The sequence below is a fragment of the Drosophila busckii genome, chromosome 3L (genome assembly GCF_011750605.1).
Source record: "Drosophila busckii strain San Diego stock center, stock number 13000-0081.31 chromosome 3L, ASM1175060v1, whole genome shotgun sequence".
Taxonomy (NCBI): domain Eukaryota; kingdom Metazoa; phylum Arthropoda; class Insecta; order Diptera; family Drosophilidae; genus Drosophila; species Drosophila busckii.
This window is the reverse complement of record NC_046606.1, coordinates 4,144,034-4,160,468: the sequence shown is the minus strand read 5'-3', so window position 1 is coordinate 4,160,468 and position 16,435 is coordinate 4,144,034. Positions and strand designations below refer to the sequence as shown.

Here is a 16,435-nt window from a genome sequence, read left to right as displayed (position 1 = left end):
CAAAAGCAAACGACTGCCGTTAGCCTGCTGCTGTTTTGCTGTCAGTTAACATTAAAACGCAGGCGGCTAGAGCAGCGTTTATTTATCGTACGTCGCGTTGCAATCGAATAGAAACTGTAGCACAAAAAGCAAAATGCAAATAATATAAAAAAACAAAACATAAAGAACAGTGCACAAAAAATAAATTGTAATTATAAATTTCGGTGTGTGTGTAAAGTTTGTACAGGTGTCTTGCGCTCTCGCTCTAACGCGCTAGTGTGTGTGTTGCTGTTTTTTATGGCGTCGCAGTCGCAGTCGCAGTCGCAGTCTCTGTTTAGTTTCTTAGTTTGTGTGCCAAACAACAACAAATTATACGCATTAGTATATAATTAATTAATATTGCTGCTTGTTGTTGTTAAGCTTGTGTGTGTTTTGGGCCTGACGTGTTGTTTATGCTGCGGGGGGTGGTGCTGCAATCAATTGCCGGCTGCACTTTTTTTTAATGGATTTATTTTGACGACCTTTTGAGGCAGTTTTTATTGAGCTATGTGTGCTGTCTAGACTGTGCGGATTTTCAATGTCAAAGCTGCGGCAAAAATATTGTCGAAAGATTATTAAAGTGAATGTTAAAGCTCTAAAATAGGCAAAGTCAGCAACAGCAGCAACGTATGTGAGAATATTTCGTGTTTGCCAAACGTGTCTAATGTCAAAAAATGCGCTGGCAGCGCAAAAAATAAACAAACAACAAAACGCTTAGAAAATTATAATTTTTATTATACGTAAAGTGCAATGCATAAGCTAAAAGGCAATGCAACAACAAATGTGGCTAGCGGGGGCTAGTCAAGGGCTAAGCAGTTGCTAATGCTGCCTAGGGGGGGTTGTGGGGGGCGCATTCAGAGCAAGCACGCAAAAGCATTTTTAATTTATTGTTTGTAAAGTAGCAGCAGTACACACACTTTGCGCTCTCGCTCACTCTCTCTCTCTCTCTTACACTCTTGCGCCCTTAGACGCGCTCAATGCTTTCTTTTCAAAGGGGGGCTGCTAATGGGCTCGCGTGCTGCTTTTTTTAGTGGGGGTTGTTGGGAACGCAGTGTTTGCTTGCTTGCAACTTTAATTTTCTGTCATTCCATTTTCCATTTGCTGTTCGCCGCACATATACATTACGCATACGCAGCGTAGTGCGGTTGCAAGTTGTATGTTGCCTACTACAGGGCGCTAGCGCACGCTCTCGGCTCTCTCAGTTAGTTATCCTTTTTGACTTTGTGCTTCGCTCTCTCACTTTTTGCTTTTGCGCGCTCTCAACTTTGTTGTTTTGTAGACAAAAATAAATTCAAATGCAGCAGACAGCGCTTACAGCTAAAAATTAAGCAAATTCCAAGAAATTATTAAACAATGCTGCAAATATCTATGGCTATGTCTAGTGCAGTTGTGAGTTGCTTTTACTGCTGTGTGTGTGTGTGTTTTAGGCTGCAGGTCGTGCACCTTTTGTTGCTATTGCTTTCGTCATTGTTGGTAGATGCGTTTGCATCCCTGCGCTTTTAATCTATATGCATAACCATATACGTATGGATTTTTTTCAAGTTGAGTCAGCGTATATTTCTTTGTTTGTTGATAGTCTGCAATCAATTTAATAGCGTTGTGCTAGGTCAGCAATCAAGTTTACTTCAGCGCTTTTAGCTTTTCTCAAGTAATTTGCAGCGTTGTCACACCTTGGGGAGTTGCCAAGTTTATAACTTTTTCCGCACTTTAATCTTTTGGCTGCTATTAACTTTTTATCCAGCAGTAGCTTGAACAAATCTTGTGCACAATACATACAAACAATTAGATAAGCGTTGTATGTATAAAGTTAACGCTATCTCTACGCGCTTAATTGAGTCAGTGTCGTCGCTCTCGGCCTCTCATATTGCTGATAATGCAATTAGCTAGAAATTGAAACTGTGTAATCTTTGCTAGCGCAAAAATTTAATTTAAGCGTAGCTAAAAATATTGTTAAACTATAACTGTGTGCGCTGAAATTTAATTAAGCTAATTTAAAGCAAACACCCAAATCTATAGCGTCTGGCACTCCTGCAAAACTCTAACGCACTTTGCATGTCATTGGCATATAAATATTTATATATATATATATAACAAAAGCCGTCAGTTTCCGTTGCGACAAATGCGCTCAACCCCCTAAATTCAAACTAGTTGACAAATTTTATGTGTGTGCTGTGGCTAGAAATTTTTGTTGGTAAACTCTTTTTAGCTATTTTATGGCTCATTAATTTAAAAATTCAACAGCCACACACATTGTTTTGTTTCGTGGCGATTTATTGTTGTTCAGTTTGCTGTAAACACAACGAAATTTCCGCAACAACAGCAGCGACGTTTAAATGAATGAAATTTTTGCTATATATAAAACGCTAGCTAAAAGTAAAGCATATACAATATATAGTGTAGGTTTGACAACTTTAAAGCTAAGCTATTTATAGTGTATTTAATAGTCGTTGGTTGGCTCACTCGCCTTCATTTATCGCAACTTGTTATTGCCATTTGCTTGCTACGCTCGTTGTCTCAATTAAAAAGTAAACTGTGCGACTGCCTACGCGTTTTGCAAATGCTTCGCTCTCTTATATATGAATTCGAGCGAATTTAAGACGCCATAAAAGTCGAAAAAATGACAATGTCAATGTCTCAACTCTCGTCGCTCTCTCTCTGTCTCTACGCCTTGTGCTACTGACCTCCAGCCGCAGCATTATAAAAAGCATATAAAATAAACAAATACACACACATTCATTAAATGATATGACAGCACACATGTGTATGTGTGTGTTTGTGTGTGTGGCGCCTTTGGCTTGGTCATCAATTATAATTCTCGCGTTGAAATTCACTTTTATGGTGCTTGCGTATACTTGATATATACACACGCTTTTAATTATGCACAATTGTTGCTAAATTCGTCACGTTGCAGCTTCCGCTTTGCTTTTTGTGCTCTCTGCTGTGCCTTAATTTTCGATTTCAGTTTAAAAATTTGCACAATTGACTTAAGTTTGTCGTTGAACTTTTATCAATGCAAGCGCCCAGTTTGAGTTCAGCGTTTCCAAGCGGCGTTTCCTGGCACGTTGACTTGCCCTTTATCTTTAGTTTTGTCAGTTTTAAAAAAGTGGGCGTTCATTTTTAACGAACTCTAGTAATTTTCTTCTTTTAATTAGTGTTTCCTTTGTGATATTATAATAACAACAATGCATAATGCATAATTAAATATAAACACTGCACAATCATATTTATAAACATACCATAAATTTAATGCACAATTCCAATTAAAATAAAAACAAAACGCACAACGATTAAAATTCCAACGAATGTCAACACATCAACAACCAACAAGCGCAATAAGTGATAATCAATATTGAAACATAATACCCAAAATCAATTTCAAATTGAAAAACTAGAGCATGTGTGATAAAGATAAAGTCTCGGCAGTTGAGTGTTGAATAAATCAGCGTTATGTCATCAGCATTGTTTAAACAACAATAAATACGCGTAAATAAATTATTCAAGTGGCTATAACATTCACATTGTGATAACGGCCCCAATGACGCCATAAAACTTGATTGTTCATATTTGTGTGTGTGTTTCTGTGTGTGTGGGCGTTTTAATAATAAATGACAACAAGGACTCGCAAATCCCATAACTGCCATTAATTGATGCACAAACCAACTTGCATGATATACGCAACAAAACAAAACACTCCACACAGCTCCAACTGTTGTTGTTGTAGTCGCCACATCACGACCACGACGACGACGACGACGAGTGTAGAGCTAAGCAAACTACCAAATTCAACAACTTGAGGGGCGACACATCTAAAGCCAAGCTGATGATGGGCTACATCATGGGTTGTGCTTGTTTCAAAGGTATGTCGGGCTATATAAGGAATATGTTAAATTAATGAAATATTGATATATAATTTCATTTTACTTTTTAATCAACAAAGTTGAGTAAACTTGCTTTAACAGCATTATTTATCATAAACTGCATAGTTAATATTTTCTTCTAATTTTTTGTTACATTTAAAAATAAAGTTTGTACATTTTGGAATTCAAATTTCTCTTTAGTAGCTTTCGAGTCGCTCTCCAGTCGGTCTTTATAAGTTGGGGGTTCTATGCTAAATTGTTAAATTAATGAAATATATCAAAGCTGCAAATAATTTCTTTTTACTTTTGACTAACATAAGTTGCTCTAATAATCAACAAAGTGGAGTAAACTTGCTTTAATAGCATTGAATTTGATTTATTTATCATTAACTGAATAGTTTATATATCCAATAAAATTCTTGGTTATATTTAAAAATAAAGTTTCGACATTGACGAATTCGAAATTCTCTATTGTAGCATTCGAGCTTCTCTTCAGTCTTGTTCATATTTTAGCTGGACTTGAACTTATTTTAATATTATATCTATATATTCTATATCGTCACCAAATTCTATATCGTCAACCTTTGAGTCGCTCTACAGTCTTGTTCATATTTTCTAGCTGAACTTTAGCTTCTTATAATATTTAGAAATTTTTTTTTAATTTGAATTCGAGACTTAGCAAATTCTCTTACGAGTCTCTCTCCATTCTTGCTCATATCCTAGCTGAACTTTAGCTTCTCATAAAAATAGTTATATAATATAATTTATATATTTGAATTGGAATAGAGTTCCCAAAGCTATCCATAACATATATCAAAACTACATAACTTAGTCAAAACTCAATCAAATTTAATGAAACTTGCGCTAAAGTTTATTAAACTAATTCTATTGCTCACATAAATCATAAATTGACCTATTAAATTGGCTTAAATTTTATTTATTGCTATGCTAATTTGTTTAAATATTACCTGCATATAAATAAATTTATTTTTATTTTTTCAATAATTTGCACTATATATTTATTTGATTAATTCTTACAACAACAAACTTAAAATTGTTGCATTTAAATCTTTAGCTACACGTTTCATTAATATTCAAACATATACACGCGCTCTGCTATGCTTTCGCTCTCTCACTCTTTCACTCTCTATCTCTCGCTCCCTCGCTCTTGTGCAGCTGTCAAGTTACATTTTGTTGTTATGGCGTCGTATTTCCTTCCGCTCATTAGGCCGCATCACATCACAGAAACTGAACTGAGCGGCTGCTGCTCAACAGTTCGCACCCACTGTGGCCTCCCTCAATTGCTGTTTTGCCTTTTGCACGCATTTTCGCATTCTTCACATGCCAGACGTCATTTTAACGACGTCACAAAGCAGCGACACACAATGTGCGGCGGCAAGTGAGTTGGTAGTGGTGCGCACGTGCCGCTCGCTCTCTCTTGAACTCTGTTGCTCTCATTTATGGCAAGTGCGCTGTTAATTAACAGAATTATGGCAAACACATACTCGTGTCTTTTTTATTGCGCTGTTAAAAATCTCGGTTTTGTGTAAAATGCATGAGATTTTTTGCCTACCTATGCTCCAAGAAAACGTGAGTGTATCTCTTAACATGTATGTGTGTGTGTGTGTGTGTCACTTGTGCGTTAACAGATTGATTGCTGTATGTGTGTGTGTGTGTGTGTGTGTAAATTGCTCAACAGCCTTTTGAGTGCTGCAGCGTGTGATTTTTTTTTAGTTGCCTTTTCCTTTTCTCTAGGCTGTGTAACTAGCAAACGCTTTAAACGCAAATTTATGTGCTTTTAAATGTTTCTTAAATGCAAAACGCTGCATTTAAATATAAAATGTTTTTATTGGCGCTGTACGTTCATTGTTTATGCATATGACGAGATCTCTATCTGGCTGCAGTTTTGCTGCCAAATATTTTTTTGTGACTCATGCTTTGCATTTAGAATGCAAAAGATTTGTAGTCAGTGCAAACTAAATAAAATTTCAGTTCATAGTATTTTGTCCATTGAAGCTTTTCTTAATTTCAGTTTATAGCCGCGTAGGTCTCAATAAAAATATCAAATATCTGCTCTATATCCTTTAGGCTTGTCTTCTATTTATTTCTATTTTTCTACTTTTATTTGCAGTCAGTGCAAACTTTTCTTAGTTCCAGTTCATAGCTGCTTAGCTCTCATATATTTTATTGCTTAAGCTTGCATAGCCTATATATATCATCTTTATATCTTCTATGCATATATATATGAGTTTATATTGTCGTTTTAAGCTTCTGCCAACTTTTATTTCATTCCAGTTCACTGCCGCTAAATTTTCATATATTTTAACTCTTTGTCTGCACTAATTTAAGTTCATATTTGTCTCTAAATTTAGTTATATCTCTCAACTATTTCTTTTTGTCAGTTATATGCGCTATGTCATATATGAAATGACTTTTCAAATTTATGCTTGCAACTAAACGAGTGCAGCATACTATGCGTATGCTTACTTTGTCTAAAACAACATCATAAATTCCATTGCCTTGCCACACGCAAATTGTGCGCTCTTGTCCATGTAAAAAACACACACACACACACACTTATACACACACAGCTGCACAAAGGCACGCAGCAGTGCCAGCAGCTCTTAACCTTTCACATTTGCGTATATGGTCTACGTCGGTCTCTTGGCTCAGTTACATAGTTTGATTCAATTTTTTTTTTGTTGTGCTTGTGCTATTTTTGCTGCATGCCGCATCCGCGTGTTGCAGGAAGCGCAAAGTCTGCGTCTAGTTTTTGGTGCTAAGTGCTTGGCCCATTAAAGTATGCAATCATTTTGCGGTTAGCTAAGGGTCTAGCTGCATCTCTTTCTAAAGCACTCAGTGCTCAGGCAAATGCCAGTGGCAACCCGTTAATGCCCAAACGACTTGGCTGGCTGGCGTCACTTTGATAAGATTAACGATGTCAAGCGGCTGCTCGAGCCCCAAAGCGACACAGCGCCCAGCGAACATGCACGTGCTTGTTCTGTTAGCTCATTGCACATAAATTGCAGTCATTGTTGCCCTGCCTTGGCTTCCCTTTGAGCAGCAGCATTCATTCATAAACAAATTAGTGCGCACAATTAAATACAAAAGTTCGCATTAAGTATACGCCCCCACCACTCACACACACACACACACACACAGTCATCAACTATTGCATAAATAAATAAATAAACAAGCGTTTAATTGAACCGGAAATTATTTTTGTATGCGCGCGTTAGCTGCTCGCTTCGTTAGTGTGTGTGTGTGTGTGTGTGTGTGTTACTTATTGGAATTTATTGTTCTCTTGTTGCCTTGCTGTTGTTTTTCTTGTTGCTGCAACTAGCAAAGGCTACCGCTGCTGAGATGACAAGAGCGCAAAAAGCAATTTCAAATGGCGCTCTTACACTAGAGAGTGGGTGGGTGGGTGGTGCGGTCGGTGCTTAGGGCGTTGGGTGTTTGCCATAACGTGCTAGTTGGCGTGCTCAATGGTTTGTTACACTTTGTGGCTGCTGTTGTGCTAATTGCAATAAACCGAAGTGTAGCTGCTCTATGAATTATAAATTGACAGGCAACAAAAAATGGGTCCAAGCGCATATGTTAAATTCTTAAAAATTATATAACATATACTTAAATTTAAAATAATAAGTATACGTTATATAAGTAAAATTTCCAAGCTATTCGTTTCATTTCTATTATTTAAAATATTAAGTATACGTATTACAAGTAGAATTTTCATGTCATGCCTTTCTTTTCTATCATTTAAAATATTAAGTATACGTAATATAAGCGTATGAATTTTATTCACTGCAGCGATTAGTATTTATCACTAAATCAGTTTCAGTACACGTCTTAAAATAATTAAAATATTTTTTTATAATTTTATATATTTTGCCAACTGTTAATTAACTTTAATTTAAAGTGAGCTACCATTTAAAATTTACTCATAGCTTTTATCTTCATGCGCACGATAAGCTTTGATTTATTTTTATCAGTTTAATAGCAACTATAAATTCAATTTCTTTAGCACGATAGCTTATCGCCTGCTGGCAACTAGCGCTGTATTTATATTTTATATAGAGCATTGCTCTAACGACTTGACAAATTAGCAAGTATTTCAGTTTTCTATTAATATGCAAGGCAATGTGCGCGCTCTCGCTCACGCTTTTGCGCTCTCTCACTCTTGCCTGCTGCGTTAAATTGCTGTTAAAGCTCGTTACTTTAAATGTCTTTTGCTTATAGCTGAGACTACGTTTGCTTGTATGCGTTACTCAAGTTTGGTGTTTTTACGCTTCGACATTTGCTCATAAAAATTTTACAGCGATTGCCCTTAAACGATGCGCCCACTTGTTGAATTGAGTCTAATTTACATGAATTAGTTGACCAAACACGCAGCTTGGACTGCTCAGCTAAAGTTTGTAACTCAAATAGCACAAATTAAATTTAATGCTTCAACTCTTGAGCAACTGAGATTAGCTGTAAATGAAGAAACTTGGCAGGCAGGCACTCATCAGGCATGTCATCAATACTACAGCTCAATGTCCTGGGCCGACCCTTTGCGTGTCACACGCTTGTCGCTTCAACTATAATTAACTTGTCTGTGTGTGCGCTTATCCTGTCTGCAGATCGTGTGAGCAGCTAGCACATAATATTTCGATTTAGTTTTGTTTGTCATGTCGCGCTTCAAAGTCGCAGCCAAACGCACCTTGGTTGAATATTTCAAGAAGACGAGCCTCAATGGCTTTGGGCTGCTCTACTTTATACGTCGACGTCGCTATCAGCGGCTCTTTTGGTTTCTCTTCATTGCTGTGGGCATTTTGTTTGCCGCCTTTGTGGTTAGCTCAACGCTGATGCAATTTCTAGCTCAACCTACAGTCATAACTTTGACCATGGCCAGCACAGCAGCGCAGCCAGTTCAGCTGCCCGCTTTGACTATTTGCAGTGCCAACAAATTGAGTCATGCGAAGCTGCAGCGTTTGGCACAGCAGTTGGCCAACTTTAGTGGCAACAACAACTCTGCAGCGCAGTGGCTGCAACAGTTGCCGCAACTGTCGGCTTACTTTCAAGCAGCTGCGGTGGCTCCTGCGGCGGCGGCGGCGGCGGCAGCAAAGCTGCAAGCAGCTTTAGCTACAGTCTGGCAGCAAACTGTTGCCAACGAGCTGCTGCAGCTTGCACCCAGCTGCGAGTCCTTGTTGCTGCAGTGTAAAGTTGACGGCTTGCCGCAGCATTGCACGCAGTTGTTTAAGTTGCAAGTTAGCGCGCAGGGCTGCTGCTGTGTGTTGCAGCCGCAGAACTTGACAGGCATGCTGCAGCTTAAGTTGAATGCCTCACGTGCTGATGATTTTCAGCTGCCACTTGCCACAGCGGCGCGCTTCAGTTTGCATTTGCCCAGCTGGTTGGGTCAAGTGAGTCTGCAGCCTGGTGAGTCGATTGGGCTGGAGTTGCGTGCACTGCAGCTGCTTTCCGATACGCAGCTGCATGATTATCCGCTGGAGGAACGTGCCTGCCACTTTGCTGATGAGGCTGTTCAACTTGTGCAGTGTTTGCCACTTTGTCGTTTGCATAGCTTTGCTCAAGCTTGTCAATGTGCTCCCTATTATTATGATTTGTCGCTGCTGCAGTCGCATAACATTAGCTACTGCAATTTGTTGCATATTGAGTGTGTGCAGCAAGTGGAGGGTAAGTTGTAAACTAGCGTAAATGAATGTTATCGATACTATCGATAGAGCAGTTAAAACTATAGCTTGGTTATAGTTCACAAAATAGCAAGTTGGATTCCTTTTAAGTCATTTTGTGTTACACTATTTTCTTTTTTTAGCAAATTAGTGATCTAAATTGCTGTTATCGATAATATCAATATAGCAGCTTAATTAATAGCATTGAAATTTATAGTAGCATTGATATTTATAGCTCAAAAGACGCTATTTTAGCTTGATTCTAATCCATTTCACTTGTTTTTAATACACTAGTGCCCTAAATCAATGTTATCGATACTATCGATACAGCAGTAAAATGTGTAGCAGTCGTTATAGTTCACAAAATAGCAAGTAACGTTGCTTTTAAGTCATTTGTATTGTACAGCACTCTTTTTTTAACAAACTAGTGATCTACATCGCTTTTATCGATAATATTAAAGTAGCAGCCTAAGCAATAGCATTGAAATTTATAGTAAAGTATAATATTTATAGCTTAAAATACGCTATTTTAAAGCTGATTTCACTTGTTTTTAATACACTTGTGGCCTAAATGAATGTTATCGATAGTTCCAATAGAATTGCTTAGTTAAATATAAATTTCTAGCTACAATTTTTTTATACTTAGCAGTCTTTATTAAGCTACGCTTAGCTGTCCGCTACAACGTCTAGCTTATGCACATTTTTATCGATAGTATCGATTACAGCAACACTAGTTCGATAGCTGTAAGTACAGTCAGCATTTAATGCTTACTCTGCTTGCTGCTTACGCCTACGCTTCAAACCTTTTGCAGCTGCTTGGTCGCCCTGGAGCTGCTTGGATTGCCTGCTGCCCTGCAACGATTGGCGCTATGAGCTGCACAAGAGTCTGCTGGGCCATGTGCAGCCGCTGGAGAGCAGACTGAGCTTCAGCTATGCCAGCTCACGTCTGCCGCAATATCGACAGAATGCGCTCTATCATTGGTATCAGCTGTTGTGTGAGTTTTCAATTAAAAGTCGTTTGTGCTTAATTGGAATTTCTTTGGTGATTGTTTCGTTTGCTAATTGCGTTTGTCAACAGCCAACATTGGTGGAGTGCTGGGTGTTTGCATTGGCTGTTCGTTTATTAGCGGCTTTGAGCTTATCTACTTTATGCTGTTTCGTTTCTGGCGCAATTGGCAGTCAAACGCAGCGTGATTTGTAACTACATATACAATAAATATCAAGCATACGCCATGTGTGACAGTAAATGAAATTAGTTTTGATTTATTTGCACAGGACGAGACACAAGCTGTGGCAAAGCAAAGGAACAACAAGCACATACAATTTATCTTCATAGTAGTCAAGCAAGAGATTGGGCGCGCCCACTCAAGTTGACAGCTGGGCAGCTCATCATTCGTTCAAGTGTAAGCCAATTGTAGGGCCATCTACACAATATGCTAAAAAAAATGGCAATAGCAAGATTTATATGCAAGTAGTTTGCGCCTGGCATTGTTTACTGTCGATCGGCAAGGTTAAGTGGGCAATACTTTCAAGCTGTTGCTCGACCTTGAGCACTGACATATAATTTGCATATTGAAAATCAATACCATAGCGATTTGCATGCTAAAGTGTGTGAAACAGCAAATGATTGTTAGAAACTAAAGCAAACAAATTTAATAGTAATATTAATTATTTATTATAATATTTTATCTTTGCAGGTAAGTTTACAACATTTAAAATTTGTTTACTTGGGTAAGTATATACAATATTTGAATTGCTAACAGCTGCTGTTAGTTAACAGCGCTGCGAAGCTTTAAAAGCTCGCAGCACAGGGTGTGCGCGCAAAAGCTGCAAAAGCTGCGTAAAGCTTTAGCAAATTTAAATTTATAAGCAATCAAATTTAAATTGAATTTGATGCTGTAAATTTATTACACAACTTGCAACTAATCATAAGCATATATCTTATTTAATGTGCCACACATCAAGCCTCAAGTTGGCTTAGCAACACACACACACACACACACACACACAGCATGTGTTCATGTTGTAAGTGTGTGTGGGCGCTACTTGTGGCAAACAAAAGCAAAAGCATTTGAAGCAGCTTCGCGTACCATACAACTCCATTAATTTTAAAACCCGCAACTTATCAGAGCACGTCATGCTGCTAAGTGATTTTCTTTCTTCTTGATTTAACGCACACACACACACACACACACACACAGTCACGGAATTTAAGTTGTCAGCGAGGTGTGCGCGTAATGTTTGAAATTTTTGTTGCTCATCATCAAAGCTATAGACACACATGCTTAGCAAGGACAACAAGCTTGTGCCACAGGAATGCCTTGAACAGCATTTTTATATTTTTTTTGACTCATTTTTGGGCTGCTTTAATCAAAGTTATGGCCATGCTTAAAGCGCTTTACTAATTCGCATAGCTGCTGCTCAAGGCTGTAGCTGCCGCACATTCAATACGTGCACAGGATGCGTTGCTATCACTACTACAATATCCTTGCACACACACACACACATACATTGAAGCTTACGCTTCCTTTTTGCCAACTAGCGTTGAAGACGAGCAGCGCTGCTCGCTTTGCTCATTTGCATAATTCTAATATGACATTTTTTTTTGGACAGAGTCACATTCACCTACATGTGACTTGCATAAATAAAGCTGTAGTGTCCTTTTTTTTGCTGCTGTCAGTCTAAATTACAGCCATTTGATTTTTGGCAATTACAACGAGAGCAGCAACTTTTTGCTTGATTTATGACGCTCAAGAATTTCAATTTCAAACTGTGTACAAGTTAATTATTTGGCCTGGAACGGCCTTGACAATTGTCTGTATGTGCCAACTGTTGTGCTGCCTTGACTATCCTTGAAACTCGTTTCAACGCTAAATTAATTGAGCACTTGCTCAGATTTCAATTTTCACACAATTTTCGTCGGAATTGTGCATAAAATATGCTTGATGTTTATAAATAGAAATAACTACACAGCGAAAAAAAATAACAAAAGCGAATTTAAATTTAAGCTGAAACTTAGCAGGTATAATTTACTGATTTAATTAATGTGTTAATAGTTAAATTCAATGCTTACAATAAATTTAGCATAGGCGAGCGCTGGACTAAGTTAAGTTTGCAGCTTTGAATTAAATGCTTATAATTAATTCGAATAATTATTGATGCTATACGTATACTTGATTTTAGTACTTGATTCTAATACGTATACTTGATTATAATACGTATACTTGATTCTAATACGTATACTTGATTCTAAACGTTTAGTTGATTTTAATACGTATACTTGATTTTATGCGTATACTTGTTTCTACACGTTTACTTGATGCTAATGCGTATACTTAATTTTATACATAGCTTAGCTTTGTCTGCGTCTTAAATTCGTTGTGCCTCTGCTGCTTAAATTGTTTGCTAACAAGTTTGCAAATGTGCAGTTATTTTTATTTTTTTTTTCGTTTCGTTTTGTTCTGTGGCTTACGAACATTTGCATTGCACAACTGTAAATGATAATCATTTGTTTTCGTTAGCTAAGGCCAGAGATTCAGCAACAGAGTTCGCCATGCTGCAATCAAAATGGCCACGTGCCCAACACAGCGCCCAGCAGGGAGCGAAGGGGGGGTGAAGGCGTGTAGACTCATAAAAATGAATTACGTTGGCTGGTGTCTCCGTTTACAGATTTTGTGGTTGGAGGCGCCGCCTCTCAGTTCTGAGCTCTGTGCAAGTTTTATGTAAAATCATCGCTGTCTCTTTCTTTCTCGCTTGCACTTCTCCCAGCTTTACTATTCAAGGTTAGCTAATTTGTTTATGGCGTGTTCACTGCGCTTTTTATATTTTTTGGGCTACTTTGAATTTATGTGCTCTGATTTCATAGCAATAATAACAGTAAATTCAATTTAAAAAAAAAGTACTGAATTGTTAGCTATGCGCTCGCTGACTTTTGTTAATCTGCGCTTAATTTGCATAAGCCGCGTTAACTAACTGTGCGCTAAGCTCTTTTGGTCCCACTGTGCGCTGTGTGCATTGTGTAAGTTGCGCTTGGGTCTTATGCAAATGCTCTGCAGGACTTTGGCGTAGAGTCAATCAAAGTCGACACAGAGGCAGCGCGAGCTTCATTATCATCATTACGCTGGTCGTTGGCATTGTGTTTTTAAAATGGTTTTATTTATGCAACGACATGTTTCAAGCGCAAGCAGCAGCCAGAGATCTCCTCAAGCTGTTTTCCTAACCGAATTTCGCATGCAAATTTGCACGTGGGCGCGCGCGTTTCTTTTCTTTTCCTTTTGTTTGGTGGTAGTGTGAGGCGTGTCTTTGGCTTTTGCATTGCATTTAATTATTAAAATTTAATTTTGGCAATTTACTTAGTGTGCGCTCTTTATGGCGCTACTTTGGGCTTAGCATACGCTGCGTATACGTAACTAGGTTTTATTTAGTTTTAGCTGCTGCTATAAATAACAACTATTTATGCGCTCGGGCGCTATCTAAGCGACTATTAAGTGGCCCAAGCTGTAGGCGCTGAATTAAGCATAAGTTATATAGCTATAGCTATAGCTATTAAAGCTAAACTAAAATGTTTTAGCTTGAAGCGCAGTTTGAGCTGTAGGCAAAGTGCTTTTAGTTTATATAGTAAAGCATAAATAAATTATATTTAAAATATATAAAATAGTAAGCTAGTTAATATAGCTAAATATATGTAATAAAAAGAATTAAATGCATAAATAAATAAATTAAAATTCTGCTACAAACACAAAATATTAAATTAAGCCAAAAGTAACTCAAGCTGCTAGGACATTTTTTTTATTTCCTTCATTGTCTGCTTGCCGCCTCTTGAGCTCAACTGCAACCTGTTAGCGCTGCTTATGGCGTAAAAACAAAACTCTTGGAAAATTATGACCCCAGCGCTAAAAACTTAACATCAACAACTTGGGCCAAGTAGTTCGTTTTTTGTTGTTGTTTGTTATTGTTTGCTGTGGGCCGCTGTTTAATGCTCTTTTTGCATTAATATTTCAACACTTGCGTCACGCGCATTTCTAATGAGCAAACAGCAGCGTCATAAAGAGAGCGAGCGAAGAGTAAAGAGCGCGCGCAGTAAAGAGAGTGTGTGTGTGGGTGTTAAAAGCTTTAGCCAGCACGTGCTACACACACACGCACGCATACTAATGCATTTAAATGTTGTAAAGAGCATAGAATTCAAGTTCAAGTAAAAACATTGAAACACAAGTTCAGCTTCAAGGCGCAGGCTGCTGCTCACACACACACACACACACACACACACACGCAGCCCAGGAGATAAACACGTGCTGTTGCGCTCACTATTGCGCTCTCGCTTGCACACTGCTTGTGCGCTCTGTTTTTCTGCGATTATGTAAGCAAATTTTTTGTTGTTTTGCTTTTATTTTCGTTGTGGGTTGTTGTTGTTGTTTATTTGTCCCACTGTACTTGTTGTGAATATTTTTCAATTGCATTGCTTTGTTGTTGTTGTTGTTGTTGCTTGGCGCTGGTATTTATTTTTCATTTGCCTTGGAATTCGAGCAGCCCGCGGTCATCCTTTCTGCTGCTTCTTCTTCTCGCTTGTTTGCCTGTCTATCTGTTGTTATACGACGCTGCCTTTGTTTGCCCAACGCTTTTTGCTTTTGGCTTGTCAATGGCACAACAACAACAACAACAAAAGCTGCAAGTGCGGAAGGACGCGGCATTTTGCTTGACTGCAAGCTTTATTTTCATTTTTATTTATGTTTATTTTTATTCCTTTTGCTAGGCGCAGCCTTTTTGCTTTAACTTTGAAGGTCGCTCACTCACTGAACTTGACATGCTGCGGCATTTATTGAATTTTGATTAGCCCCTGCGCCTTTGAAATTGATCTAAGCAGTGCTTAGGGGCAATAAATTCTATGCATAGCATTAATAAAATTAATGCGGCTTTAATAATAATTTTTGTGGATTCAACTAAACTGCAAATTCAATTGAATTGAAGACAAGCATTTGCTGTTTATGTTGATTTTATAAACCGCCAATTGTGTCTGAGACATTGTTATTTTTAGTTTAGCAGCGAGCGCACGAGTGGGGCTGACCTTCGACTGTATGCGCTGCACATCCTTTTGGCAATGACAGCAGGTTGCTCATTATGAAGTAGCTGCTGATTGCCAACGGGAAGAACAAAAAGAATACAAAAGCAAAATGCTGAAATGAAGTGTTGACAATGCGCCAGTTGGCATTGAGCAGGGACACACACACACACAGCGAGCTAGAGACAGCGACAGGACGTTTGACATTGGCGGTGACAGCAGCAGCAGCAGCAGCAAAAAGGATGCGGCCCAGGCTCAAGTTATGACTTTGAAGTGATGCCAAGAGCAGGGAGCAGCAGCTCAAGTATAAAACGCTGAAGGCAACATTGAATTACAAACTGCTGAACTGACAAAGAGAAATGAAGACGAAGTTGACTAAAAAAAATTAAAGGCAAAGCCTGAATTCGCTAGAAAAAATAAATGTTGCCTGCTTTTAGGGGAGTCATTTACATTTACGTGCAAATCATAAATCACACACGCGCTAGGGGTGTGGTCAGCCACACACACACACACACACATACGCAACGCTTTGTTTATCAGTTAATTAAACGTCAATTATCTTAGTTATGCCAGTAGAATTTAATTTGCCACAAAAATATGCAACAGGCAACACACACAAACACAAACACACACATACAGCTGCAGCTGCACACGCATACATGTGCAGCTGTTGGCCATGGCATTGGGCGCACGCTTTTGCATTGACGCACATCAAGCAGCGTGCCACAAGTTCCGCCTACTTCTGGCTGATTTCAATCAAACTTGCATGCAAAAAATGCAAAAGGACAACGCAGCAGCAGCAGCAGCAGCTTTCACTTCAAGTATGCGTGTGT

The 16,435-nt window shown here is 38.4% G+C and overlaps 1 protein-coding gene across 4 annotated transcripts in view; it reads left to right on the top strand.

The window, feature by feature from the left end:
- LOC108599926 (phosphatase and actin regulator 4) overlaps positions 1 to 16,435 on the top strand; it is an 82,687-nt gene that overhangs the window by 37,898 nt on the left and 28,354 nt on the right. Inside the window, exon 1 of one of the 4 annotated variants that reach the window (XM_017987138.1) lies at positions 3,322 to 3,875. The exons of 2 other annotated variants lie outside the window; for them this stretch is intronic. In XM_017987138.1, the coding sequence (XP_017842627.1) occupies positions 3,839 to 3,875 (37 nt within the window). In that variant the 5' untranslated portion in view covers positions 3,322 to 3,838. Of the gene's footprint in view, positions 1 to 3,321; positions 3,876 to 16,435 lie in introns of those variants that run through there. One more of the 4 variants, XM_017987139.1, reaches the window with a different exon arrangement.